The sequence below is a fragment of the Ranitomeya imitator genome, chromosome 8 (assembly GCF_032444005.1).
Source record: "Ranitomeya imitator isolate aRanImi1 chromosome 8, aRanImi1.pri, whole genome shotgun sequence".
In the NCBI taxonomy this organism is placed as follows: domain Eukaryota; kingdom Metazoa; phylum Chordata; class Amphibia; order Anura; family Dendrobatidae; genus Ranitomeya; species Ranitomeya imitator.
The window spans coordinates 174,629,633-174,657,365 of record NC_091289.1 but is presented as its reverse complement, the minus strand read 5'-3'; the positions used below and the strand labels follow the sequence as shown (position 1 = coordinate 174,657,365).

Sequence of the window (27,733 nt, the reverse complement as noted above, 5' to 3'; positions counted from 1 at the left end):
TAAGATCATATTGAGGGCTCATAGTACAGTAATCCTAGCTTCAGACACATAAATGGACATCGAATGCAGAAATCCAAGAAGAAATCAATATTATACATTTTTTCTTACCTGGTATTCTTTAGTATTCTCAACAGTAAAGTTGAACCAGACGCGAAAACGGGGGTTACATGTATCAGGTCTAATAAAGAGATCGTACTCAAATTCCGAGATATAATCCACTCTTCCAAGATTACCTATTACATAAGAATAAGATATAATAAAGTGGTGTCCAACAGAGAAAGCTAATTTTAAGAAAAAATATATATGGTCTTCCCATTATACTAAAGTATACAAATCGGCACTGCAATGGGTGCAACATTTGGCCCTTTTTATGCATTTTTCATGAACTATTTAGGATGATAAAATCAAGCTCCTTAACCCGAACCAAGAAAAATCGTTCACCTTTCTTTTCTTGGCAGTATGGTGGCTTAGTGGTTAGCACTATGGCTGGACCTTTCAGCACTTGGGTGCATGGTTCAAACCCAAACCAAAGGAACATCTGCATGGAGTTTGTGTGTATGTTTCCTCCAGGTTCTTTGGCCAAGGTCTTTCTCCCACATATCAACAAACATATGCTTTGTTACGTAGCCTCCTATGAAACTTCCCCTAGTCTGAAGTTGAGAAATTAAATCATTAGCCAAGGACATTTAAATTGTTACTTTATAAATCAATAGTGCACATGAAAATAGGAAATTTTGTAATATATCTTTATTAATGATGTCTGCTTCTTTCTCTTCTTGAACTGATTTTTCTTTTTCATTTCATGGGGAAAATCCATAATATCTGTACTCAGTTACAAGAGACTTTCACATTGAGTTAGGAAATAAGAGTTGGTGCTTATAAGATACTAGTATTGAACCCGCTTTATAGCCCGAGTGATGAGCATTATTATGGGTGCATTTATATAGTGTTTTCAATAAAATGGTGCAAGACATGGCGGTATGCGCATGAGCTGACTCCAGCGCCATTTTATTTAAGCAATATACTACAACATCAACATAGCAGTGCGCACGCGCCAACCATAGGGATAGTGGCGATAGCCTGCGCATGCACACTGCTATGTTGACGCTGTCTGGAATTTTTCAATAAAACTCAAAAAATGTTTTTTCCCCCATTGAAGTGAAACTGTCATTTTAAGAGAAATTACAGCAAGATGTCTGTGTCTGTCTTGAGCTCCTTCACGACTTCTCCAGAGAATCTTATGAGAACCACCGTCATCTTCAACCTCGGTAATGGGAAAATTTGTCTTCAATGTTCTGTATACAGATTTTACAGCTTTTACTCTTGAATTGAGATTTACCGATCAATGCAGGAGGAGAAAGATGCAGATTTCTCTTAAAAGATAAATTACAAAGTTGCCTATTTTCATATGTTCTATTGAGTTACAAAATAAAAATGAAAATGACGGTTACTCTGTAAGTCACAGAATAGAGGAGCAGAAGGTGATGCCGCAGTCTGTGAATGTTAAAGAGAGTGATACTGGAAGAGGGGAGGCAGCTGATTGGTTACACAACACAGCTCTACAGATAGACACTAAATAAATGTTGATTTTTCATCCGCATTTGGTTTTTTATGTCTGTGTATCCTTATGACATCTGTTTTTTTTTCCATGAGCAATGTAACCCCTTTCCGACATCAGATCGGAATATCGAACTCTCCCGGTTTGGTATAGACTCTGTCGCTAAGCCCACACCTTTCCGAGCACATGACAGCTGATATATACAGCTGACATGTGCCTGCAATGGCCGCGGGTGGAATTACGATCCACCAGCGGCTGTTAAATAGTTAAATGCTGCTGTCAATCTCTGACAGCGGCATTTAACTTGCGCTTACTGGAAGCGCTTCACTAAACCCGCCCATTGGTGACCCCGTTGCATGATCAAGAGTTACCGATGGCTTGGCTTGACAAGAGGTCTCAAGAGGTCTCCAGCAGACCTCTTTGCTTGTCATAGTCAGATTGCTATAAGCACCACCTGGTGGTCATAGCAAGTGAGCATTTCTGCTACATACCGGCGATCTGATCATCGCTTGTATGTAGCAGAGCTGATCAGCCAACTGCAGCTTTTAGTCTCCCATGGAGACTATTGAAGCATGCAAAGAGTAAAAAAAAGTTTTTAAAAATAAAAAATATATAAAAGTTCAAATCACCCCCCTTTCGCCCCATTCAAAATAAAACAATAATAAAAAAATACACATATTTGGTATCACTGCATTCAGAATCACCCGATCTATCAATATAAAAAAAAAATTAACCCGATCATTAAACGGCGTACAGTCAAAACACCAGAATTGTTTTTTTAGGCGCAGCAATATTGCATTAAAATGCTGTAACAGGAGATCAAAAGATCTTATCTGCACCAAAATGGTATAATTAAAAACATCAGCTCGGCGCACAAAAAATAAGCCCTCGCCAAACCCGAGATCATGTAAAATGGAGACACTACGGGTCTCGGAAAATGGCACAATTTTTTTTTACCAAACTTTGGAATAAAATGTCACCACTTAAATAAAAAAGAACCTAGACATGTTTGCTGTCTATGAACTCGTAGTGAACTGGAGAATCATAATGGCAGGTCTATTTAAACAGTTAGTGAACATGGTAAAAAAACAAAACAACAACCCTGGTATTGTACTTTTTTTTCACTTTCACCGCACTTGGAATTTTTTTCCCGTTTTCCAGTAGACATTATGTTAAAACCAATGGTGTCGTTCAAACATACAACTCGTCCCGCAAAAAAAACAAGCTCCTCAAATGGCTATTTTGACCAAAAAATAAAAAAGTTATCACTCTGGGAAGAAGGAGAGCAAAAAACCAAAACGCAAAAACAAAAATACCTCTGGTCGTTAAGGGGTTAATAAATACTGAAAGGTCAAATACAGTTTCCTATTATCTTTACAATTTTTATTTATTCATGAAAAATGCATGATATACGGCTGGTAACCTGCATGTGATCTGTTCTTTTTGTGACGAATTAGATGGGTAGAAAGGCAAAATGATCAATTGTAAGTACAGAGATCTTTCCAATATATTTAGAGGAAAAAAACTTTGATGGGAGGAGGAGAGCTTCTTTAATATGTTCATCTGAATGGGTCCTTACTGTGGCAAACAATTGAAGGACTTGCTAGAAAAGATCTTTATCTGATGGCATCTCAATCTTGACAATAAGGGGATCTACCCTTAGCCCTCCACCTCCAAAACCAACTTCTCCACCATTACAGAAGATCAACTCTCCACTCTACTCTCAAGATCGCATCTCACCACCTGTGCACTTGACCCGCTCCCATCCCACCTCATCCCAAACCTCACCACAGTCTTCATCCCAACCCTAACCCATCTCTTCAACCTATCACTAACAACTGGTGTTTTCCCCTCAAGCTTTAAACATGCCTCCATCACACCTATCCTCAAAAAACCCTCTTTTGACCTAGCCTCTGTATCTAGATATCGCCCTATATCACTTCTCCCTTATGCCTCCAAACCACTGGAACAACACGTTTACCTTGAACTGTCCTCCCATCTCTCTTCTTGCTCCCTCTTTGACCGCTTACAATCTGGCTTCCGGTCACACCATTCCACTGAAACTGATCTAACTAAGGTCACCAATGACCTCTTAACCGCCAAGAGCAAGCGACACTACTCTGTCCTCCTCCTCCTCGACCTGTCGGCTGCCTTTGACACAGTTGACCATTCCCTTTTATTACAGACCCTCTCATCCCTTGGCATCACAGACTTGGCCCTATCCTGGATCTCATCATACCTAACAGACTGGACATTCAGCGTCTCCCACTCACACATCACCTCCTCACCTCGCCCCCTATCTGTCGGAGTCCCACAAGGTTCAGTTCTTGGGCCCCTGCTCTTCTCCATTTACACCTTTGGCCTGGGACAGCTCATAGAATCTCATGGCTTTCAGTATCACCTCTATGCTGATGACACACAGATCTACATCTCTGGACCAGATATCACCTCCCTACTAACCAGAATCCCTCAATGTCTGTCCACTATTTCATCCTTCTTCTCCGCTAGATTTCTGAAACTTAACATGGACAAAACAGAATTCATCTTCTTTTCCCCATCTCAGGCGACCCCCCCAACAAACCAGTAAATGGCTGCCCACTCTCCCCAGTCCCAAAAGCTCGCTGCCTCAGGGTAATCCTTGACGCTGATCTCTCTTTCAAACCACATATCCAAGCCCTTTCCACTTCCTGTCGACTTCAACTCAAAAATATTTCACGAATTCGTTCATTCCTCAACCAAGAATCTGCAAAAACCCTAGTCCATGCCCTCATCATCTCTCGCCTTGACTACTGCAACCTCCTGCTCTGTGGCCTTCCCTCTAACACTCTCGTACCCCTCCAATCTATTCTAAACTCTGCTGCCCGACTAATCCACCTGTGCCCCCGCTATTCCCCGACCTCTCCCCTCTGTTAATCCCTTCACAGGCTCCCCATTTCCCAGAGACTCCAGTACAAAACCCTAACCATGACGTACAAAGCCATCCACAACCTGTCTCCTTCATACATCTGTGACCTTGTCTCCCGGTACTTACCTTCTCTCGCCTACCATCGAAACCTTCAAAAAGAGCCTGAAGATTCACCTCTTCCGGCAAGCGTACAACCTGCAGTAACCACCAATTACCAAACCGCTACATGACCAGCTCTACCCTCGCCAACTGTATTCTCACCGATCCCTTGTAGATTGTGAGCCCTCGCGGACAGGGTCCTCTCTCCTCCTGTACCAGTTATGACTTGTATTGTTTAAGATTATTGTACTTGTTTTTACTATGTATACCCCTCCTCACATGTAAAGCACCATGGAATAAATGGCGCTGTAACAATAAATAATAATAATAATCTACGTATGCTTTTGCAGATAGGTCCTATATTGTTCATGTTTACCCGTTTGTGGGTCTAACATACTGTAATGATAAAATAATAATATATAATAGATTTAAAGCAAATCTACATAAAGAACGAATCGCTACCCATGTTATTCTGAAAAGCCGGCAGAGACAGGTTGAGACGGCGCCGAGAAATTTTACAGTTATCTCTGCTTTCCTCGGAATAAACAGTTATGTGTGATAAACTGGCTAATTCCAGACCAATATTCTTGACTTTCATTTTCAGCAAATCGCTTCTATAAAATATAATTATCACTTGGCCATCCTCATTAAACATGTGATTGAAGTTAATGCTTTTGCTATGTGCATTTCATTGAATGAACTCGGTAATGTTGATTTGCAAAGGGGTCCTGGAGAGAGATAAAAGTAAATTTATTGTGATTTTCCACTGCAATTTTTACGTTCAACGTAGTTAAAGCAAAACTCAACATGGGAGAAACACTGTGAGACCCCATTTTTAAAACTACTTATGCCTTCATTTAAAGAAGTTCATTTGCAGACAATCATTTAGATCTATTAAAGAGATGTTCAAGTATAGTAAATCAACTTTAAAATATATCAGTTACTAATATAGTTTTATTAGGTTGGGATCTTCACTTCTCTAGTAGCTTCTCCATCCCGGGTTTTGGCCGTTGTACTTTTGATCTGGTGCTCAACACAGATCCGTGATTCATGTGTCGGCACATGACTTCAATAGCTAAGCCAGCCCCCTTCTCAGTAGCCAATGCCGAGATTAGGCTTAGCTATTGAAATAACCAGTCAGTTAACTCCTTTAGTTATGCACCAACACAGTAGATGTGGTCCTGTGTCAAGTACAAGACAGGAAGCAAAGCAGTCGAGACCCACATTGGAGCAGATACCTAAGATGGTGGAACCTGGCACAATAGAACTATATAACTTACAAATTTTGCACTTCAAACATGAATAAAGATTTTCTTTTTCTTGGTAAAGCTCTTCACATAATCTTTGCCACCAATACTAAAAACGAAGGTCCAGAACCTTCCAATAATTCTAATATTACAGTCGCAGTGAGTAGGTATCTGAATGTAGTGAGGTTCTACAATAAACACTACAACTCTATTCTACGTCTGGGGGCTGACAAAAACAGGAGAATGCTATACTAGTCCATCTGGCCATGGTTGTCGATTGTCACTTTCAAATTCACTTCTCGATCACCTGGTTTGTCATAGAACAATTCCTGCTGCACTCTAATGATTTCTTGAGGACTCTGCTGATGGTGTCTGAGTCTACACAGTCAAGCAGATATGAGTCCAATGCATTATATAGTATAAAAATGAAACTAGTTCAGGGAAATTCTAGAAAAATAGGGGTTTTTTGCATTTATAGTGCAGTAAAGACTACAATTCAATAATTATGCAGCAGGACATGTTTATGCATTGTGTATGCCTGTTTTAGGTGATGTGTCATTTCTTTGTTGTTTCCCATTTTTATTTTGTCTTCCCTTTTATCCAGTTATCTTAAGACTGTATTTCTCATCATGCCCCTGGGAAAGAGTCTAAATGAATTTCACTTACTACTGTCCAGTGGTAGATTTATGAAACTTTATGTCCCAAATAATAATGGGGATAGGGGAAAATATGTGTAAGTGGGTTAAGAGCTGGCTCAGGGATAGGAAACAAAGGGTGGTTATTAATGGAGCACACTCGGACTGGGTCGCGGTTAGCAGTGGGGTACCACAGGGGTCAGTATTGGGCCCTCTTCTTTTTAACATATTTATTGATGACCTTGTAGGGGGCATTCAGAGCATAATTTCAATATTTGCAGATGACACTAAACTCTGCAGGGTAATCAATACAGAGGAGGACAATTTTATATTACAGGATGATTTATGTAAACTAGAAGCTTGGGCTGAAAAATGGCAAATGAGCTTTAATGGGGATAAATGTAAGGTCATGCACTTGGGTAGAAGTAATAAGATGTATAACTATGTGCTTAATTATAAAACTCTGGGCAAAACCGTCATTGAAAAAGACCTGGGTGTATGGGTGGATGACAAACTCATATTCATTGGCCAGTGTCAGGCAGCTGCTACAAAGGCAAATAAAATAATGGGATGCATTAAAAGAGGCATAGATGCTCATGAGGAGAACATAATTTTACCTCTATACAAGTCACTAGTTCGACCACACTTAGAATACTGTGCACAGTTCTGGTCTCCGGTGTATAAGTGTTATGGACCTGGTGGTTAGGAGCACCCGGAACGACCTGATGGTTAAACTCACACAGGACAAGCTCTGGGAAGTGGGAGCTCTGCTGTTATGAAAGGCAATTCAGTACTACAATGGACATAGCGGTCAGAGCACATACAGTGATCTGACAATAACCCAAAATCATAGAACGAGCTCTGAGACGTGGGAACTCTGCAGACCGCAATCCCTAATCCTCTCCAAACAACACTAGAGGCAGCCGTGGATTGCGCCTAACTCTGCCTATGCAACTCGGAACAGCCTGAGAAACTAACTAGCCTGAAGATAGAAAATAAGCCTACCTTGCCTCAGAGAAATACCCCAAAGGAAAAGGCAGCCCCCCACATATAATGACTGTGAGTTAAGATGAAAAGACAAACGTAGAGATGAAATAGATTCAGCAAAGTGAGGCCCGACTTTCTTAACAGATCGAGGATAGAAAAGGTAACTTTGCGGTCTACACAAAACCCTAAAGAACACCACGCAAAGGGGGCAAAAAGACCCTCCGTACTGAACTAACGGCACGGAGGTACACCCTTTGCGTCCCAGAGCTTCCAGCAACAAATTAGACAAGCTGGACAGAAAAAATAGCAAACAAATAGCAAAGAAGAACTTAGCTATGCAGAGCAGCAGGCCACAGGAATGATCCAGGGAAAAGCAAGTCCAACACTGGAACATTGACAGGAAGCCAGGATCAAAGCATTAGGTGGAGTTAAGTAGAGAAGCACCTAACGACCTCACCAGATCACCTGAGGGAGGAAACTCAGAAGCCGCAGTACCACTTCCCTCCACCAACAGAAGCTCACAGAGAGAATCAGCCGAAGTACCACTTATGACCACAGGAGGGAGCTCTGTCACAGAATTCACAACACTACCCCCCCTTGAGGAGGGGTCACCGAACCCTCACCAGAGCCCCCAGGCCGACCAGGATGAGCCACATGAAAGGCATGAACAAGATCGGGAGCATGGACATCAGAGGCAAAAACCCAGGAATTATCTTCCTGAGCATAACCCTTCCATTTAACCAGATACTGGAGTTTCCGTCTAGAAACACGAGAATCCAAAATCTTCTCCACAATATACTCCAATTCCCCCTCCACCAAAACCAGGGCAGGAGGATCAACAGATGGAACCATAGGTGCCACGTATCTCCGCAACAATGACCTATGGATTACGTTATGTATGGAAAAAGAATCTGGAAGGGTCAGACAAAAAGACACAGGATTAAGAACCTCAGAAATCCTATACGGACCAACGAAACGAGGTTTAAACTTAGGAGAGGAAACCTTCATAGGAATATGACGAGAAGATAACCAAACCAGATCCCCAACACGAAGTCGGGGACCCACACGGCGTCTGCGATTAGCGAAACGTTGAGCCTTCTCCTGGGACAAGGTCAAATTGTCCACTACATGAGTCCAAATCTGCTGCAACCTGTCCACCACAGTATCCACACCAGGACAGTCCGAAGACTCAACCTGTCCTGAAGAGAAACGAGGATGGAACCCAGAATTGCAGAAAAATGGCAAAACCAAGGTAGCCAAGCTGGCCCGAATATTAAGGGCGAACTCAGCCAAAGGCAAAAAGGACACCCAGTCATCCTGATCAGCAGAAACAAAGCATCTCAGATATGTTTCCAAGGTCTGATTGGTTCGTTCGGTCTGGCCATTAGTCTGAGGATGGAAAGCCGAGGAAAAAGACAAGTCAATGCCCATCCTACCACAAAAGGCTCGCCAAAACCTTGAAACAAACTGGGAACCTCTGTCAGAAACGATATTCTCTGGAATGCCATGTAAACGAACCACATGCTGGAAGAACAATGGCACCAAATCAGAGGAGGAAGGCAATTTAGACAAGGGTACCAGATGGACCATCTTAGAAAAGCGATCACAGACCACCCAAATGACTGACATCTTTTGAGAAAGTGGAAGATCAGAAATAAAATCCATAGAGATATGTGTCCAAGGCCTCTTCGGGACCGGCAAGGGCAAAAGCAACCCACTGGCACGAGAACAGCAGGGCTTAGCCCGAGCACAAATCCCACAGGACTGCACAAAAACACGCACATCCCGCGACAGAGATGGCCACCAAAAGGATCTAGCCACCAACTCTCTGGTACCAAAGATTCCAGGATGACCAGCCAACACCGAACAATGAACCTCAGAGATAACTTTATTGGTCCACTTATCAGGGACAAACAGTCTCTCAGCTGGACAACGATCAGGTTTATTAGCCTGAAATTTTTGCAGCACCCGCCGCAAATCAGGGGAGATGGCAGACACAATTACTCCTTCCTTGAGGATACCCGCCGGCTCAGACAAACCCAGAGAGTCGTGCACAAAACTCCTAGACAGAGCATCCACCTTCACATTTTTAGAGCCCGGAAGGTACGAAATCACAAAGTCAAAACGGGCAAAAAACAGCGACCAACGAGCCTGTCTAGGATTCAACCGCTTAGCAGACTCAAGATAAGTCAAGTTCTTATGATCAGTCAATACCACCACGCGATGCTTAGCTCCTTCAAGCCAATGATGCCACTCCTCGAATGCCCACTTCATGGCCAGCAACTCTCGGTTGCCCACATCATAATTTCGCTCACCAGGCGAAAACTTCCTGGAAAAAAAAGCGCATGGTTTCATCACTGAGCAATCAGAACCTCTCTGCGACAAAACAGCCCCTGCTCCAATCTCAGAAGCATCAACCTCGACCTGGAACGGAAGAGAAACATCTGGTTGACACAACACAGGGGCAGAAGAAAAACAACGCTTCAACTCTTGAAAAGCTTCCACAGCAGCAGAAGACCAATTGACCAAATCAGCACCCTTCTTGGTCAAATCGGTCAATGGTTTGGCAATACTAGAAAAATTGCAGATGAAGCGACGATAAAAATTAGCAAAGCCCAGGAACTTTTGCAGACTTTTCAGAGATGTCGGCTGAGTCCAATCATGGATGGCTTGGACCTTAACAGGATCCATCTCGATAGTAGAAGGGGAAAAGATGAACCCCAAAAATGAAACCTTCTGCACACCAAAGAGACACTTTGATCCCTTCACAAACAAAGAATTAGCACACAGGACCTGAAAAACTGTTCTGACCTGCTTCACATGAGACTCCCAATCATCCGAGAAGATCAAAATGTCATCCAAGTACACAATCAGGAATTTATCCAAGTACTCTCGGAAGATGTCATGCATAAAGGACTGAAACACTGATGGAGCATTGGCAAATCCGAATGGCATCACTAGATACTCAAAATGACCCTCGGGCGTATTAAATGCAGTTTTCCATTCATCTCCTCGCCTGATTCGCACCAGATTATACGCACCACGAAGATCTATCTTGGTGAACCAACTAGCCCCCTTAATCAGAGCAAACAAATCAGATAACAATGGCAAGGGGTACTGAAATTTAACCGTGATCTTATTTAGAAGGCGGTAATCTATACAAGGTCTCAGCGAACCATCCTTCTTGGCTACAAAAAAGAACCCTGCTCCTAATGGTGACGATGACGGGCGAATATGCCCCTTCTCCAGGGATTCCTTCACATAACTGCGCATAGCGGCGTGCTCAGGTACAGATAAATTAAACAGTCGACCTTTTGGGAATTTACTACCAGGAATCAAATTGATAGCACAATCACAATCCCTATGCGGAGGTAGGGCATCGGACTTGGGCTCATCAAATACATCCCGGTAATCAGACAAGAACTCTGGAACCTCAGAAGGGGTGGATGACGAAATTGACAGAAATGGAACATCACCATGTACCCCCTGACAACCCCAGCTGGACACCGACATGGATTTCCAATCTAATACTGGATTATGGGCTTGTAGCCATGGCAACCCCAACACGACCACATCATGCAGATTATGCAACACCAGAAAGCGAATAACCTCCTGATGTGCAGGAGCCATGCACATGGTCAGCTGGGTCCAGTATTGAGGCTTATTCTTGGCCAAAGGCGTAGCATCAATACCTCTCAATGGAATAGGACACTGCAAGTGCTCTAAGAGAAACCCACAACGCTTAGCATACTCCAAGTCCATCAAATTCAGGGCAGCGCCTGAATCCACAAATGCCATGACAGAATACGATGACAAAGAGCAGATCAAGGTAACGGACAGAAGAAATTTTGACTGTACCGTACCAATGGTGGCAGACCTAGCGAACCGCTTAGTGCGCTTAGGACAATCAGAGATAGCATGAGTGGAATCACCACAGTAGAAACACAGCCCATTCAGACGTCTGTGTTCTTGCCGTTTAACTCTGGTCAAAGTCCTATCGCACTGCATAGGCTCAGGTTTAAGCTCAGGTAATACCGCCAAATGGTGCACAGATTTACGCTAACGCAAGCGTCGACCGATCTGAATGGCCAAAGACATAGACTCATTCAAACCAGCAGGCATAGGAAATCCCACCATGACATCCTTAAGGGCTTCAGAGAGACCCTTTCTGAACATAGCTGCCAGCGCAGATTCATTCCATTGAGTGAGCACGGACCACTTTCTAAATTTCTGACAATATACCTCTATCTCATCCTGACCCTGACAAAGAGCCAGCAAATTTTTCTCTGCCTGATCCACTGAATTAGGTTCATCGTACAGCAATCCGAGCGCCAGGAAAAACGCATCGATATTACTCAATGCAGGATCTCCTGGCGCAAGAGAAAATGCCCAGTCCTGAGGGTCGCCGCGCAAAAAAGAAATAACAATCAAAACCTGTTGAACTGGATCACCAGAGGAGCGAGGTTTCAAGGCCAGAAATAATTTACAATTATTTTTGAAACTCAGAAACTTAGTTCTATCTCCAAAAAACAAATCAGGAATAGGAATTCTTGGTTCCAACATAGCTTTCTGATCAATAGTGTCTTGAATCTTTTGTACTCTTGCCGAGAGCTGATCCACACATGAAGACAGACTTCTAATGTCCATCGCTACACCTGTGTACTGAACCACCCAAATGTCTAGGGGAAAAAAAAGGCAAAACACAGTGCAAAGAAAAAAAAATGGTCTCAGAACTTCTTTTTTCCCTCTATTGAGAATCATTAGTACTTTGGGCTTCCTGTACTGTTATGAAAGGCAATTCAGTACTACAATGGACATAGCGGTCAGAGCACATACAGTGATCTGACAATAACCCAAAATCATAGAACGAGCTCTGAGACGTGGGAACTCTGCAGACCGCAATCCCTAATCCTCTCCAAACAACACTAGAGGCAGCCGTGGATTGCGCCTAACTCTGCCTATGCAACTCGGCACAGCCTGAGAAACTAACTAGCCTGAAGATAGAAAATAAGCCTACCTTGCCTCAGAGAAATACCCCAAAGGAAAAGGCAGCCCCCCACATATAATGACTGTGAGTTAAGATGAAAAGACAAACGTAGAGATTAAATAGATTCAGCAAAGTGAGGCCCGACTTTCTTAACAGATCGAGGATAGAAAAGGTAACTTTGCGGTCTACACAAAACCCTAAAGAACACCACGCAAAGGGGGCAAAAAGACCCTCTGTACCGAACTAACGGCACGGAGTTACACCCTTTGCATCCCAGAGCTTCCAGCAACAAATTAGACAAGCTGGACAGAAAAAATAGCAAACAAATTGCAAAGAAGAACTTAGCTATGCAGAGCAGCAGGCCACAGGAATGATCCAGGGAAAAGCAAGTCCAACACTGGAACATTGACAGGAAGCCAGGATCAAAGCATTAGGTGGAGTTAAGTAGAGAAGCACCTAACGACCTCACCAGATCACCTGAGGGAGGAAACTCAGAAGCCGCAGTACCACTTCCCTCCACCAACAGAAGCTCACAGAGAGAATCAGCCGAAGTACCACTTGTGACCACAGGAGGGAGCTCTGCCACAGTATTCACAACACTCTGCTGACCGCAACCCCTAATCCTATCACACAACTAGAAATAGCCGTGGAGCGTACCTAACACTACCTAGATGCCTCTTCACAGCCTAAGAGCTAACTAGCCCTAGAGATAGAAAATAAAGCCTACCTTGCCTCAGAGAAATTCCCCAAAGGATAAGGCAGCCCCCCACATATATTGACTGTGAGTTAAGATGAAAGTCACAAACACAGAAATGAAACAGGTTTCAGCAAAGGGAGGCCAGACTTACTAAACAGACTGAGGATAGGAAAGGTATCTTTGCGGTCAGCACAAAAAACTACAAAAAGACCACGCAGAGTGTGCAAAAAGACCTCCGCACCGACTCACGGCGCAGAGGTGCCACTCTGCATCCCAGAGCTTCCAGCTAGCAAGGCAAAATCATGATAGCAAGCTGGACAAGGAAACAAAGAACAAATAATTAACAAGCAGGGACTTAGCTTCTGCTGGAGTAGACAGGTCACCAGAAAGATCCAAGAGCGAACTGAACCAGTACAAGAACATTGACAGCTGGCATGGAGTAACGATCTGAGTGGAGTTAAATAGAGCAGCCAGCCAAAGAATAAACTACGTCACCTGTGGAAGGAACCTCAGAAGCAGCAGCTCCACTCACAGCCACCAGAGGGAGTCCATGGACAGAACTCGCCGAAGTACCATTCATGACCACAGGAGGGAGTTCGATAACAGAATTCACAACAATAAGAGAGACATAGCTGAACTAGAGCGGGTGCAGAGAAGAGCAACCAAGAGGAGGACTTGGGGGGTCTGCAATACCAAGATAGGTTATTACACTTGGGGCCATTTAGGGCTATTTAGTTTGGAAAAATGAAGACTAAGGGGTGATCTTATTTTAATGTATAAATATATGAGGGGACAGTACAAAGACCTTTCTGATGATCTTTTTAATCATAGACCTGAGACAGAGACAAGGGGCATCCTCTACGTCTGGAGGAAAGAAGGTTTAAGCATAATAACAGACGCGGGTTCTTTACTGTAAGAGCACTGAGACTATGGAACTATCTGTCAGAAACAGGAAGTCAGAGAGTGACTTCCTGTCTACACATAAAAGCATGTATTCGACCAGTTATCAGAGTGGAGATCATGTGACACAGCTGACCATAATAAAGGTGGAAAATGCATGGATGCAACTGAGATGCGATGAAACAAATGAGACAAATAAAAGAAACCTTATGACTGCATTGGAAGTGCAAACAAATCTGCTGGAATGCGACTTTAGTTTTAAACACACATTCAAATTTTATTTATTTTTTCTTTTTTTTTAAAACCCTAAAAAATAAAAACGTAATTTAAATAGGTTTGAAATTGTCTAATAATATATTTCCTTTAAAATTGTCCATTTAGCGGCATGTAAAAGTTTGGGCACCCCTGGTCAAAATTTCTGTTATTGTGAACAGTTAAGCAAGTTGAAGATGAAATTATCTCTAAAAGGCCTAAAGTTAAATATGACACATTTCCTTTGTATTTCAGGCAAATATATATATACTAGATGGCAGCCCGATTCTAAAGAATCGGGAGTCTAGAATCCATATATACTTTATTTATTCAAATGTAAGAATAATACAATTAATAATAGTAAGAAAGAACAAAAATAATAGGCAGTATATGGAGAAAACACCAAACAAAAGTTCAAAATTGGTGTGAAAATGTCACTGAACCACTTCACAACTAAATATGTATAGTTTTGGTAAATGGTATTATCATTTTTTTGACGAAATTCGGCAGGAGCTTGAAGAGCAACGTCACTGGGCCCGCCTCCACGCAGTAGAAACTTGCTGTGAGGTAAAAATTCAAAAATCACACCAAAATGGCGGGCGGAGTGTGTCACAGTACGGCACGTTTCTGATTGGTCGCTCGCAGCAGGCGGCAACCAATCAGACACTGGACACTGTTGACGTCACTTATCTCCGGACATTAGCTCCGGACATTAGCTCCGGACAGGAAGTTGGCACAAATTGCAGGAAGTAGTATTCTAGGCAATTATATATTAGATATATATATATATATATATATATATATCTAATATATAATTGCCTAGAATACTACTTCCTGCAATTTGTGCCAACTTCCGTGGCTTTGTCCGGAGCTAATGTCCGGAGCTAATGTCCGGAGATAATGTCCGGAGCTAATGTCCGGAGCTAATGTCCGGAGCTAATGTGCGGAGATAAGTGACGTCAACAGTGTCCAGTGTCTGATTGGTTGCCGCCTGCTGCGAGCGACCAATCAGAAACGTGCCGTACTGTGACACACTCCGCCCCCCATTTTGGTGTGATTTTTGAATTTTTACCTCACAGCAAGTTTCTACTGCGTGGAGGCGGGCCCAGTGACGTTGCTCTTCAAGCTCCTACCGAATTTCGTCAAAAAAATGATAATACCATTTACCAAAACTATATATATTTAGTTGTGAAGTGGTTCAGTGACATTTTCACACCAATTTTGAACTTTTGTTTGGTGTTTTCTCCATATACTGCCTATTATTCACTGACTGTTATACTGAGAGACTGCCGTTTATTAACCTCTTCTTTGCCACATTGGGTATATTGCTCTATTATTTGCCACATAAGGACACTGTCCATTATTGCCCAGCAATTTCTCTGCAATATAAACTGCCTATTTATTAATATCTGCATTCCTGCAAAGAACTATTGCCTATTATTAACTGGCTATTTTCCTACTACCTGACACTGCCCACAACACGCAAAGTTGTCGTCTGATGTCTTTCATCCCTCCCCTCATAAGCATGTTCATGGATCCTGTGTAACTGTACCTTAAATAACAAGAATTGTCAAGAGCTGGTGAGTGCAGCCATTTTTTGTTCTTTCTTACTATTATTTATTAATTGTATTATTCTTACATTTGAATAAATAAAGTATATATGGATTCTAGACTCCCGATTCTTTAGAATCGGGCTGCCATCTAGTATATATATATATATATATATATATATATATATATATATATACAGTTAAATTTTACATTTTAAAAATTACAAAAAAAGAAAATGGGCCACTGCAAAAGTTTGGGCACCCTTGGAGATTTGTGTGCTCAGATAACTTTGATCGAGGTTTCAGACCTTTATTAGCCTGCTAGGGTTATGGTGGCTCACTATCATCATTAGGGAAGGCCAGGTGATGCAAATTTCCAAGCTTTATAAAAACCCAGCCTCCTTTAACCTTGTGCCAAGAAACAGCAGCCATGGGTTTTTCTAAGCAGCTGCCTAACACTACGAAAATGAAAATTTCAGTGAGAACTGCTTGTACGATTGCTAGATAGGCAAATCAGAACCCCTGCTTGACTGCAAAAGACCTTCAGAAATATTTAGCAGACACTAGAATTCTGATACATTGTTCTACCTTTCAGAGTCACCTGCACAAATATGGCATTCATGGAAAAGTCATTAGAAGAAAACCTCTCCCACGTCCTCACTACAAAATTCAGCATCAGAAGTATGCAAAAGAACATCTAAACAAGCCTGATACATTTCGGAAACAAGTCCTATGGACCAGTGAGGTTAAGATAGGTCTCAAAAGTATGCGTCCAGAAAAAAGGAAACAGAATTTCAGGAAAATAACATTTTGCCAACCATAAAGCATTGGGGTAGATCAATCATGATCTGTAAAACAGCTGAAGTTAAAAAAAAGGATAGCTTCTACAAATGAATAATGATCAAAAACCCATGTCAAAATCCACAATAGACTACTTCAAAAGCCGCCAGCTGAAGGTTTTACAATGGCCCTCACAGTCCCCTGATCTGAACATCATTGAAAATCTGCAGCTAGACCTCAAAATAGCAGTGCATGCAAGACGACCCAGGAATCTCTCAGAACTGGAAGAATTTTCCAAGGAACAATGGATGAAAACAAGAATTGAAAACTATTGGCTGGCTACAAAAAGCGTTTAAAAGCTGCGATAGCGATACTTGCAAAAGGGGGTGCTACTAGGTAATAACCATGCAGGGTGCCCAAACTTTTGAATCGGCCCATTTTTCTTTTAGTGATTTTTAACATGTAAAAGATTAAAATATTTATTTTTTGCCTAAAATACAAAGAACATGTGTCATCTTTAACTTTAGGCCTTTTAGAGATCATTCATTAGCTTGCTACTGTTCACAATAAAAGCAATTTTGACCAGGGGTGCTCAAACATTTACATGCCACTGTAAGTTACAAATAAATTGTATTTAAATTGAAGTTATTTTTATATTATTTATTTTTTTAACTTTACATTTCATCCCAAATAAAATGTGCACAACATTCATCAGTATTAAAACAGGATAAAATTAAAAAAAACACACAAAATCACAACCTAAGTAAAATCATGTATAGCTATGTACGAGCTAGACTAACCTCCGAATGTAACTCTATTTCAGGCAAGTGGTTAGAACTTGAAAAATTACGATTCAATTCAAGAGCTCGAAAGCCAAATTTATTTCTGCCAAATGATATGAATCAAATCTGTTTCAGACTAGATAAATGCAAACTAATTGCAGCAGTTTTTGTCATATACAATAACAAACTCATGAGTACAGTATGTGACTGACTGTGTCCATGCCAGCAATAAAAATAAAGATATAGTAACTGGAGACAAAAATAACAGGTGTATAACAAGTCATAAAATATCAACAGCAATCAGATATTTGAAAGATGGATTCCAAGTAAATCCTTGCATTCTTAAAGGGGTTCGGTCAGTAAACATTGCCGCCTTAACAAACAGAAGCATAAAGTAGGAAGAGAGGCCCTAATTCCAGTGATGTGTCACTTACAGGGAAGGTTGCTGTAGTTTTGATAAAATTACAGTTTTATTAGCAGGAGATTATCACTAGAGGACCAGTATACAGTATACTTTTCTATTATTTAATTCAGTATATGTTTTATTCAAAAGTTGCTTACATGATACTAGGATCCAAAGGAGAAGCTTGTGAGTCCTGGTTTCCCTACCCAGAAATAGGGATTGTAAGCTTTTGTTAATCACTTTGCATGAGCATGGGAAGCAGGACTCACAGGCTTCCTCTATAGTAAACACATAATTTGCATAACAATATTAAATAATGAAAAACGATATATTTTTTAAGCTCAGTCTCTCTCTCTGTATCATATGCTGCCCTCGGAAAGAAAACTTGACAGAAGCATTTGGAAGTGTATCTTTTGATTCAGGTGACTTTTCATTAAAAATCTACAGCGTATGTAGATGAGAACAGGGCTGTGGAGTCAGAGTCGGAGTCGAGGAGTCAGAGCCCATTTTGGTGGAGTCGGAGTCGGTTCATGAAAATTGAAAAGTTGGAGTCAGAGGTTTGGCTTAACCCCTTACCGGCATCGGACGTACTATACCGTCCGATGCCGGCTCTCCTGCTTTGATGCAGGGCTCCGCGGTGAGCCCGCACCAAAGCCGGGACATGTCAGCTGTTTTGAACAGCTGACATGTGCCCGTAATAGGTGCGGGCAGAATCGCGATCTGCCCGCACCTATTAACTAGTTAAATGCCGCTGTCAAACGCAGACAGCGGCATTTAACTACCGCTTCCGGCCGGGCGGCCGGAAATGACGTCATCGCCGACCCCCGTCACATGATCGGGGGTCGGCGATGCGTCTGGATGGTAACCATAGAGGTCCTAGAGACCTCTATGGTTACTGATCGCCCGTCGCTGTGAGCGCCACCCTGTGGTCGGCGCTCACAGCACACGTGCAATTCTGCTACATAGCAGCGATCAGCAGATCGCTGCTATGTAGCAGAGGCGATCGTGCTGTGCCTGCTTCTAGCCTCCCATGGAGGCTATTGAAGCATGGCAAAAGTTAAAAAAAAAAGTTTAAAAAAATGTGAAAAAAATAAAAAAAACATAAAAGTTTAAATCACCCCCCTTTCGCCCCAATCAAAATAAATCAATAAAAAAAATATCAAATCTACGCATATTTGGTATCGCCGCGCTCAGAATCGCCCGATCTATCAATTAAAAAAAAGTATTAACCTGATCGCTAAACAGCGTAGCGGGAAAAAAATTCGAAACGCCAGAATTACGTTTTTTTGGTCGCCGCGACATTGCATTAAAATGCAATAACGGGCGATCAAAAGAACGTATCTGCACCGAAATGCTATCATTAAAAACGTCATCTCGGCACGCAAAAAATAAGCCCTCAACCGACCCCAGAGCACGAAAAATGGAGACGCTACGAGTATCGGAAAATGGCGCAATTTTTTATTTATTTTTTTTAGCAAAGTTTGGAATTTTTTTTCACCACTTAGATAAAAAAATAACCTAGTCATGTTTGGTGTCTATGAACTCGTACTGACCTGGAGAATCATAATGGCAGGTCATTTTTAGCATTTAGTGAACCTAGCAAAAAAGCCAAACAAAAAACAAGTGTGTGATTGCACTTTTTTTGCAATTTCACCGCACTTGGAATTTTTTTCCCGTTTTCTAGTACACGACATGCTAAAACCAATGATGTCGTTCAAAAGTACAACTCGTCCCGCAAAAAATAAGCCCTCACATGGCCAAATTGACAGAAAAATAAAAAAGTTATGGCTCTGGGAAGGAGGGGAGCAAAAAATGAACACGGAAAAACGAAAAATCCCCCGGTCATGAAGGGGTTAACAACTTTACAGCCATGTGGAGTCAGATTCGTGGAGTCAGAATCTCGGGCCATCTCCGCTGCGGTCTCCCATTCAGTCCCAGCGTCTGACTCAGCCTGATACTGTGTGGATGGTTACTGCTGCCTTTCCAGGCTCAGTCATTGTAGCCAGTACTGGTCAGCGGCGAGCAGACGTCTCTGGGACTAAGTCCGCCTTTCCCCTTCTGAGCATGCCCAAGGTAAAACCTCTCATTGGAGGTCAGGGGTCACATGCTCAGGTACTGCAGCAGCTACCATTGGTCCTCTAGGATGGTCCTGAAGTTGCTCAGGTTCTGTAGCAACTCCCATTGGTCCTGTAGGAAGGTCCTGAAGTTGCTGCAGCTATAAAAGGTTTGCATGGCCACACGGCCATGTGCTAGTATAAACTAAAGTTATGTGCTCTGCACCAGTGTGGTCTTATGCATGTGGATTCAGGGTTCGGCTGTAATAAGCCCCTAGAATACCGGCACCTCCGGTGAGGAGTTTTGTGTGTGTGGATTCAGGGCCTGGCTAAAATAAGCCCCTAGAATACCGGCACCTCCGGTGAGGAGTTGTGTGTAAGCTTTGCTGACTGCATGACCACTGTTGACTCTATTTGCTAGCTGTTCCCCTGTGAGATTAACAGGGCACAGCGTTCTCTTTTCTCAAGCATATCTGTGAAGTAAGAGTTAGCTTATACCGCCATATAGTACAGCCATCTACTAGAAGCAGGTGTCTCTCCTGCCGGACAGGGCGTTGGAGTGGGCTACGCCACTGTGGGAGCGTGGCGATCATGTGGTGCAGAGTGCTTCGTTGTTCCTGAGCACTCTATAACAGGTCTTTTTGGAACCTCGTGTCACCCATGATACGGCGCTCCAACTGTTGGCATTGACTCAGGGCTCGTCCTTGGTCAGCCATTTTGCCGTCCACTTTCGCACCCTAGCATCTGAGCTGGAGTGGTCAGATAAAGCCCTTATTCCGATATTTTGGAGGGGGCTGGCTGACCACGTGAAGGACGCTCTGGCCGCAAGGGAGATTCCCGCCACACTGGAGGAGTTAATAGCAGTGTCCACTCGTATTGACCTCAGTTTTCACGAGCGGAGGTTAGAGCAAGCCCAGTGTAGGCAGAGGTTTTGGCTGGCTCCCACCTTCGCCAAACCTTTGGAATCTCCAGTCCAGGCCCGAGTCACATGAGGCCATGGAAGTGTCACGAGCGGGATCTAAGTCCCGGACCACTTGTGCACTCCAGGTTTGTCATGTTTGCCAGCAGTCAGGACATCTTGCCACCAGATGTTCCCAGCGGTCGGGGAAACGTCAGCGTCTAGTGGTAGTAGGTGGAGGTACACTAGACACGGCGACGTTTGCCGATTCATGCTCTCCTCTCTCTCTGAAGCACATGTCCAGACGTTGCAGGATTGAGAAGATTATACAGCAGTACTCAGCAGTGTAGCAGTAAATGCAGCTCTGGGGTAAGATAAAGCATTTACTAGAAATCAGTAACACTATTTCTCTACTTCTTTCTCTCGCTGTTCTCCTCGCCTTCTCCAAATCGCCCTCGCCTCACGCTACCCTCAAAATATTGCGATTAATAAAGTTTATTAATATTATTTACTGTGTGTATGCAATCATCTTTGCAGGTTTTGTCTTCGCCCTCCCCGTCCATACACTTCCATAGGCAGCTGTAATATGATCTCTCAGTTGTAAGCCGGAAATCCATCTTATCTTGAGCAAGATTAGTTTTAGCAGTGAATGATAAAGGTACCGTTACACTAAACAACTTACAAACGATCACGACCAGCGATACGACCTGGCCGTGATCGTTGGTAAGTCGTTGTGTGGTCGCTGGGGAGCTGTCACACAGACAGCTCTCTCCAGCAACCAACGACTTCGGCATCGTTGAAACTGTCTTCAACGATGCCGAAGTCCCCGGGTAACCAGGTTAAATATCGGGTTACTAAGCACAGGGCCGCGCATAGTAACCCGTGATTTACCCTGGTTACCATTGTAAAAGTTAAAAAAAAAAAACAGTACATACTCACATTCCGTTGCCTGTCACGTCCCCCGGCGTCAGCTTCGCGCACTGACTGTGTCAGCACCGGCCGTAAAGCAGAGCACAGCGGTGACCAAAAAAAAGGTCCTGATCACTCCCAGCGACCAACGATCTCCCAGCAGGGGCCTGATCGTTGGTCGCTGTCACGCATAACGATTTTGTTAACGATATCGTTGCTACGTCACAAAAAGCAACGATCTCGTTAAAGAAATCGTTATGTGTGAAGGTACCTTAAGTTTAAAGAGGTAGAGAGGGGAGAAATGGCTCATAAGTGGACAAAGAAGCATTATATTTGCTAGCTCTACTGACTTTTGCAAAGTGTGTTGAAAATACAGTGAACATTTAAGTAAATGATACTTTGGCTCCCATTTATACTTACTTTTCTGTTTTTTCTTGGGGTGATAGAACATTTGGCCAGTAACTCATTTTTGCTTTTTTTTGACATTTTCATTGTGATTTAATGCATTAAATAGTTAAATATGTAAATGTTCCCTTTGTGTGGAAGTAATCCATACAGCCTATAGCATCAGCGAAAGAAGAATTTATACAATATGCAATATGCGTAATACCTGCATTAATGTCAGCAATTTGTAAGCAATTAGATGTAAACCACCGTGGAATAAATACAAAATAAAAGCTTTAACACTGCAAAAAAAAAAAAAGTTATTGTTGCTCTTTGATCATAGGCTATATAAGCTACCGATTAAAGGCTGTTTGCATATTGATAGCTAGGCTCCTGTAATTGCCTTCTGCGGTTTTGCTGATGTGAGCTTCATTCCCCAATGAGTCTGATGAGATCATACACAGCCATACTAAGCCATTAGAGCCCCCTTATCAACAGGCCACTATCCATTATCCTAAATGGAAAGTAGCCTCGTTGAAGAAAAAACAGGAAGCTTCAAAGTAATGGGGTTAAAATGGATCTTTATACTTGATAAATAATGTATGTAGTAGAAATCTGAAAGCCCATACATTTCACTGCAAGCTGCGGACTATATGCCTCTAAATGCCTTATAATAATATGCTGCATGGTGCTGGTTTCCTTAATATGGAGAAGTACGCCTCTTCCTCCTAGTACTTGTCACGCCAAGCTCTTACTTTCTGTTATTTAAGAAATGTAAGGCGTCTTAACCTAGGATACTGGCAAGGTTGTTAAGTCTAGTCTTTGCTAGTTGTTATCATGGAGAACTTATTTTTATTAACACGTTGGGATAACAGTTAAGATTTACAAAGATTAACTGGCACATATCGGAGATTATTGACATTCATTACATGGGACCCCATAAACAAGACATAAGGGAATCTCCAGAAATTCATTTCAGGTAGACTCACTCAAATCGACCGATAGATTCAATTTGGTCTTAATCCAAATTATTAGGTTCTCAGATCTCTCCAGACCCTAAGGGTTAAACGAACTAGGGCTCCAATTCAGCTAAACAAGGAAAAAAAAACAGAGTTGAATATGCTAAAGAAGTATAAAGATTTTATTCATATTCCCAAAAAATTACAAAGAAATATACAATATAAAGGTTTCTTTTATGGGTACAATGTAATTAAATCCATAGGTGAATATAAGAGGCCGGGGAATTGGTCAGGAGAAAAAGTAACACTATGTGTGCAACATATTAAGTTTGTCTAATTGGAAAAGGATCCCTGTTGATCAGTTCATGTCAAATGATACTCTTAGATTCATTAATGCTTCATATATAGTAAAAAAGACAATGGTGTAATGAAAGGGCACTGAACACCTAATCATCGTATATTCGTATTGTATCAATAGTTATATGCTGCACATCAAGATAGAAAAGGAGGGTACAGTCAATGACAAAAGTAATTATCCATGATTTATGTAGATCCTGCCAAGACCACAGCCCCCTTTCCCCAACGCGCGTTTCGCATTGAAACCTCTCCATCATTAGACCATGGTCTTTTTTACTATGTACGGAGCATTACTGAATCTACAAGTATCATTTGACACGGAAGACTAACAGGGATCCTTTTCCAATTAGACAAACTTAATGTGTTGCACACATAGTGTTACTTTTTCTCCTAACCAATTCCCCAGCCTCTCATGTTGTTCACCCATGGCTTTAATCATATTGTACCCATAAAAGGAACATTTATATTGTATATTTTTGTAGTTTTTTGCAATCTGAATAAAATCTCTATACTTTTTTAGCATATTCCTGGAAGAAGCAACCGCGAAACGCGCGTCAGGGTCCGGAGGATCAGCCTGTCACTTGACAGTGAACTGCTTGGTAGACACTCATTTAGGTAATATGTGTTAGGGTTTGGCAGAATGCACTATATATTTATAGAGTAATAAGTGCGTTCGCAACCCGGGGTCCACCATGCAGGAGTAAAACCCGCTGCTAGTAACTGACGGTACTATATGGCGGTATAAGTGAACTCACTTCACAGAGTCACATACACAAGAGAACGCTGTGTCCTGTTAACCTCACAGAGGAACACAGCTACCAAATAGAGTGAACAGTATTCATGCAGTCAGAATAACGCAAAACTCCTCACCGGAGGTGCTGGTATTCTAGGGGCTCATTTCAGCCAGATGGAGATCACGGCGGCCATTTTCCTGAAGCCGAGTTCGCATCTACTAGAAATTTGATTAGTTTATATCTGACTCACTCATCTGTAGTTCCATACTTTCATAGTTTTAGGATTCAAATAAGACACAAGTCCATCGACTGCAACCTAAAACCCCAAACTCTAAATATCATGGATCATTTTTGAAATGTGATAATGCATTATGATCCACTGTGATCCATTATGACACATGTTTAAGACCATTTGACCTTCAGGGCTTTTGTTCATAAATGAAGATATGCTTTTTCTTTCTCAGAATGCATACTTTCAAATCCTGATAGATTCCAAACTCTGAAGTAGGAAGTGCTGACCTGCAAGGAAATGCTGACCTACCCAAACCTTGAAAGAGGCTGTGAACAGTAGTGTAAACAGACCTTAATCTAATTCTGTTTTAAAGAAACTTGATAGAAAAGAGCTGATACAAGAGTGAAATCCTAACCTGTAGTATTTTCAATTTTACCTAAATTTATTCCCATCAGCAACTAATAACTCAGGGAATTTAAAGGGAACGTGTCATAGCAAAATTATCAATTGTTTAAATTAAGTTTTTATGATAACCCCTTCCCGACATGCGCCGTACTAGTACTGCTCTGCGGGAACTGAGTTCTCGCAAACTGCAGTACTAGTACGGCGGCACGATCGTGCGGTCTCACGGTGAGCAGCGCGGCGATTGCATGCGGGTGTCAGCTGTATGTAACAGCTGACACCCCGCAGCAATGCCCACGATTGGCGCTAGTACCGATAATGGGCATTTAACCTCTTTGATGCCGCTGTCAGTAGTGACAGCGACATAGAGGGGCATCGCGCAGGGACGGGGGCCCCCTGTGCTCTCCCACCGGAACAACGCGATGCTTCATCTTGTCCCGCAAAAGAAAAAGCCGCCATACAGCATCATCAGCAGAAAAATAAAAAAGTTATAGCTCTCAGAATAAAGAGATGCAAAAAACGTTATGTTTTATATAAAATAGTTTTTATTGTGTAAAAGCACCAAAGCATAAAAAAAGATATAAATGAGGTATCGCTGAAATCGTACTAACCCAAAGAATAAAGCTGCTTTATCAATTTTACAACACACGGAATGGTATAAATGCCCCCCTAAAAGAAATTCAGAAATTGCTGGTTTTTGTTCATCCTGCCTCCCAAAAATCGGAATAAAAAGCGATCAAAAAATGTCATGTGCCCGAAAATGGTACCTATAAAAACGTCAACTCGTCCTGCAAAAAACAAGACCTCACATGACTCTGTGGGCTAAATTATAGCTCTCAAAATGTGGTGATGCAAAAACTATTTTTTTGCAATAAAAAGCGTCTTTTAGCGTGTGACAGCTGCCAAACAAAAACTCGCTATAAATAGTAAATCAAACCCCCTTTATCACCCCTATAGTTAGGGAAAAATAATAAAATAAAAAAAGTATTTATTTCCATTTTTCCATTAAGGTTAGGGTTAGGTTGGGGCTAACGTTAGGGTTGGGGCTAACGTTAGGGTTGGGGCAACGTTAGGGTTGGGGCTAAAGTTATGGATAGGGTGGGGGCTAAAGTTAGGGTTAAGGCTGGGGCTAAAGTTAGAGTTGGGGCTAAAGTTAGGGTTGGGGCTAAAGTTAGGGTTAGGGTTGGGGCTAAAATTAGGGTTTGGATTATGTTTACGGTTGGGGTTAAGGTTGGAATTAGGGTTAGGGGTGTGTCAGGGATAGGGGTGTGGTTAGGGTTACGGTTAGGGCTGTATTAGGGTTAGGGGTGTGTTGGGGTTAGGGTTGTGCTCAGGGTTATGGTTAGGGTTGGGATTAGGGTTAGGGTTGTGTTCGGGTTAGGGGTGTGCTTAGGGTTATGGTTGGGATTAGGCTTAGGGTTGCGTTGGGGTTTAGGTTGGAGTTAGAATTGGAGGGGTTTTTACTGTTTAGGCACATCAGGGGCTCTCCAACTGATGCACTGGTATGTCTTATGTTGAATGCTGGTGTAAAAAATAATGTTTTTAAAAATGTTAAAAAAAAATTAAAATCAAGCTACTTTTGCTATTTTAGAAATAAAAATAATATATTTCAAATCACCGCATCCAAAAAAGACTGATCTATCAATATATAAGATTATCTAACCCCAAATCATAGCACAAAAATTTCTGTTCTTTTAGGTTGCTACACCACCCAAAAAATGCAATAAAAAGCTATGAAAGTGTCAGTGTACCCAAAATAGTATGCTTAAAAAATGTCAACTCTACACGCAAAAAAATCCCATATACAACCCTGTGGACAAAAAAATTAATATGTTCTGGGTCTTAAAAAACGGTGACACAAACCAAATATATATATATATATTTTTTTTTTTTTTACAAATTTTGGATTTTTTTTTCACCATTTAAATGAAAAAAACTATACAAGTTTAATTTTGCCAAAATTGTTCTGACCTAAAGAATCATATTTCCAGATCTCAAATCTCCATGTAATTTTTATATGTTCTAAAAACAAAACCAAAACAACAAGGGAAGAATTGGGGGTTTTCATAATTTAATTGAACTTATGAATTTTTTTCCCATTTTTTCCCCCACTATATTATATGGTGAAATAAAATGGTGTCAATCAAAATTGCAAAGAAATGTCCTCATATGTCAATGTAAATACTTTAAAAAAAGTCTTATGGCTCTTGGAAGAGGATAAGTAAAAAAACGAACATGCAAAAATGAAAAACGACCCAGTCATGAAGGGGTTAAGCTCACACCTCAATTGAAAGAACAATAGATGTGTATGCGATTTTGCGTGAGTAGAAAAATGAGCATTATTTTTTCTGGAAATAGCGCCAGCTCCAGTCCGTGGTCTGTGCCTGGTATTGCAGGATTGCCCAATTCAAGTTAATGAGCTGGGTTATAAGATCAGGTGCCGCCATTGGACAGGAATAGCGTTAGTTCTGAAAGAAGAAAAAAACTTTTTCCTGATCATATGCAACCAATACAAACATCATGAATCAATTAAAGAACATTTTGCTTTTTTATGTTAATTATCAATCAGGCGTTTTTCTGCATTACTGTAAGACATAAAATATTTCACTTAATTACATATAAATAAACTATTTATTAATCAATATTGTTAAACAAGTGAGCTGCTTATCATAGATAATTAAATGTGAGAAGTAAATCAAATATATTTTCGCATTTATACGATGATTTATCACAGAAGACGAACAGAAGATTTGGTAATTACGTTTTCAGGTTAACATACAAAAAGAGAATTTTGTATTCTTTTTTTTTTTTTTTCTTACCATGGAAACAAGACCTGGAGCAATCGATAAGCCTGTATCTCCAAATTACAAGTTAGAGCCATCATATCCACCTCCCACTGTCTTTTATAGCATAAATAGACAAGGGCTTTCAGTGTAATACCGACAATTAGAACGACAACTTGATGCTGCTGAATCGTGCATGACCACAATGTACCATCAAGCGAAAAACTGCCTGTTGTGTT

At 41.6% G+C, this 27,733-nt stretch overlaps 1 protein-coding gene across 2 annotated transcripts in view; it reads right to left on the bottom strand.

Moving 5' to 3' along the window:
* The window catches only part of AGBL4 (AGBL carboxypeptidase 4), a 1,562,854-nt gene that overhangs the window by 1,401,671 nt on the left and 133,450 nt on the right, over positions 1-27,733 (bottom strand). For both annotated transcript variants that reach the window (XM_069737949.1, XM_069737950.1), the window contains exon 3: positions 109-233. In XM_069737949.1, the coding sequence (XP_069594050.1) occupies positions 109-233 (125 nt within the window). The remainder of the gene's footprint in view (positions 1-108; positions 234-27,733) is intronic.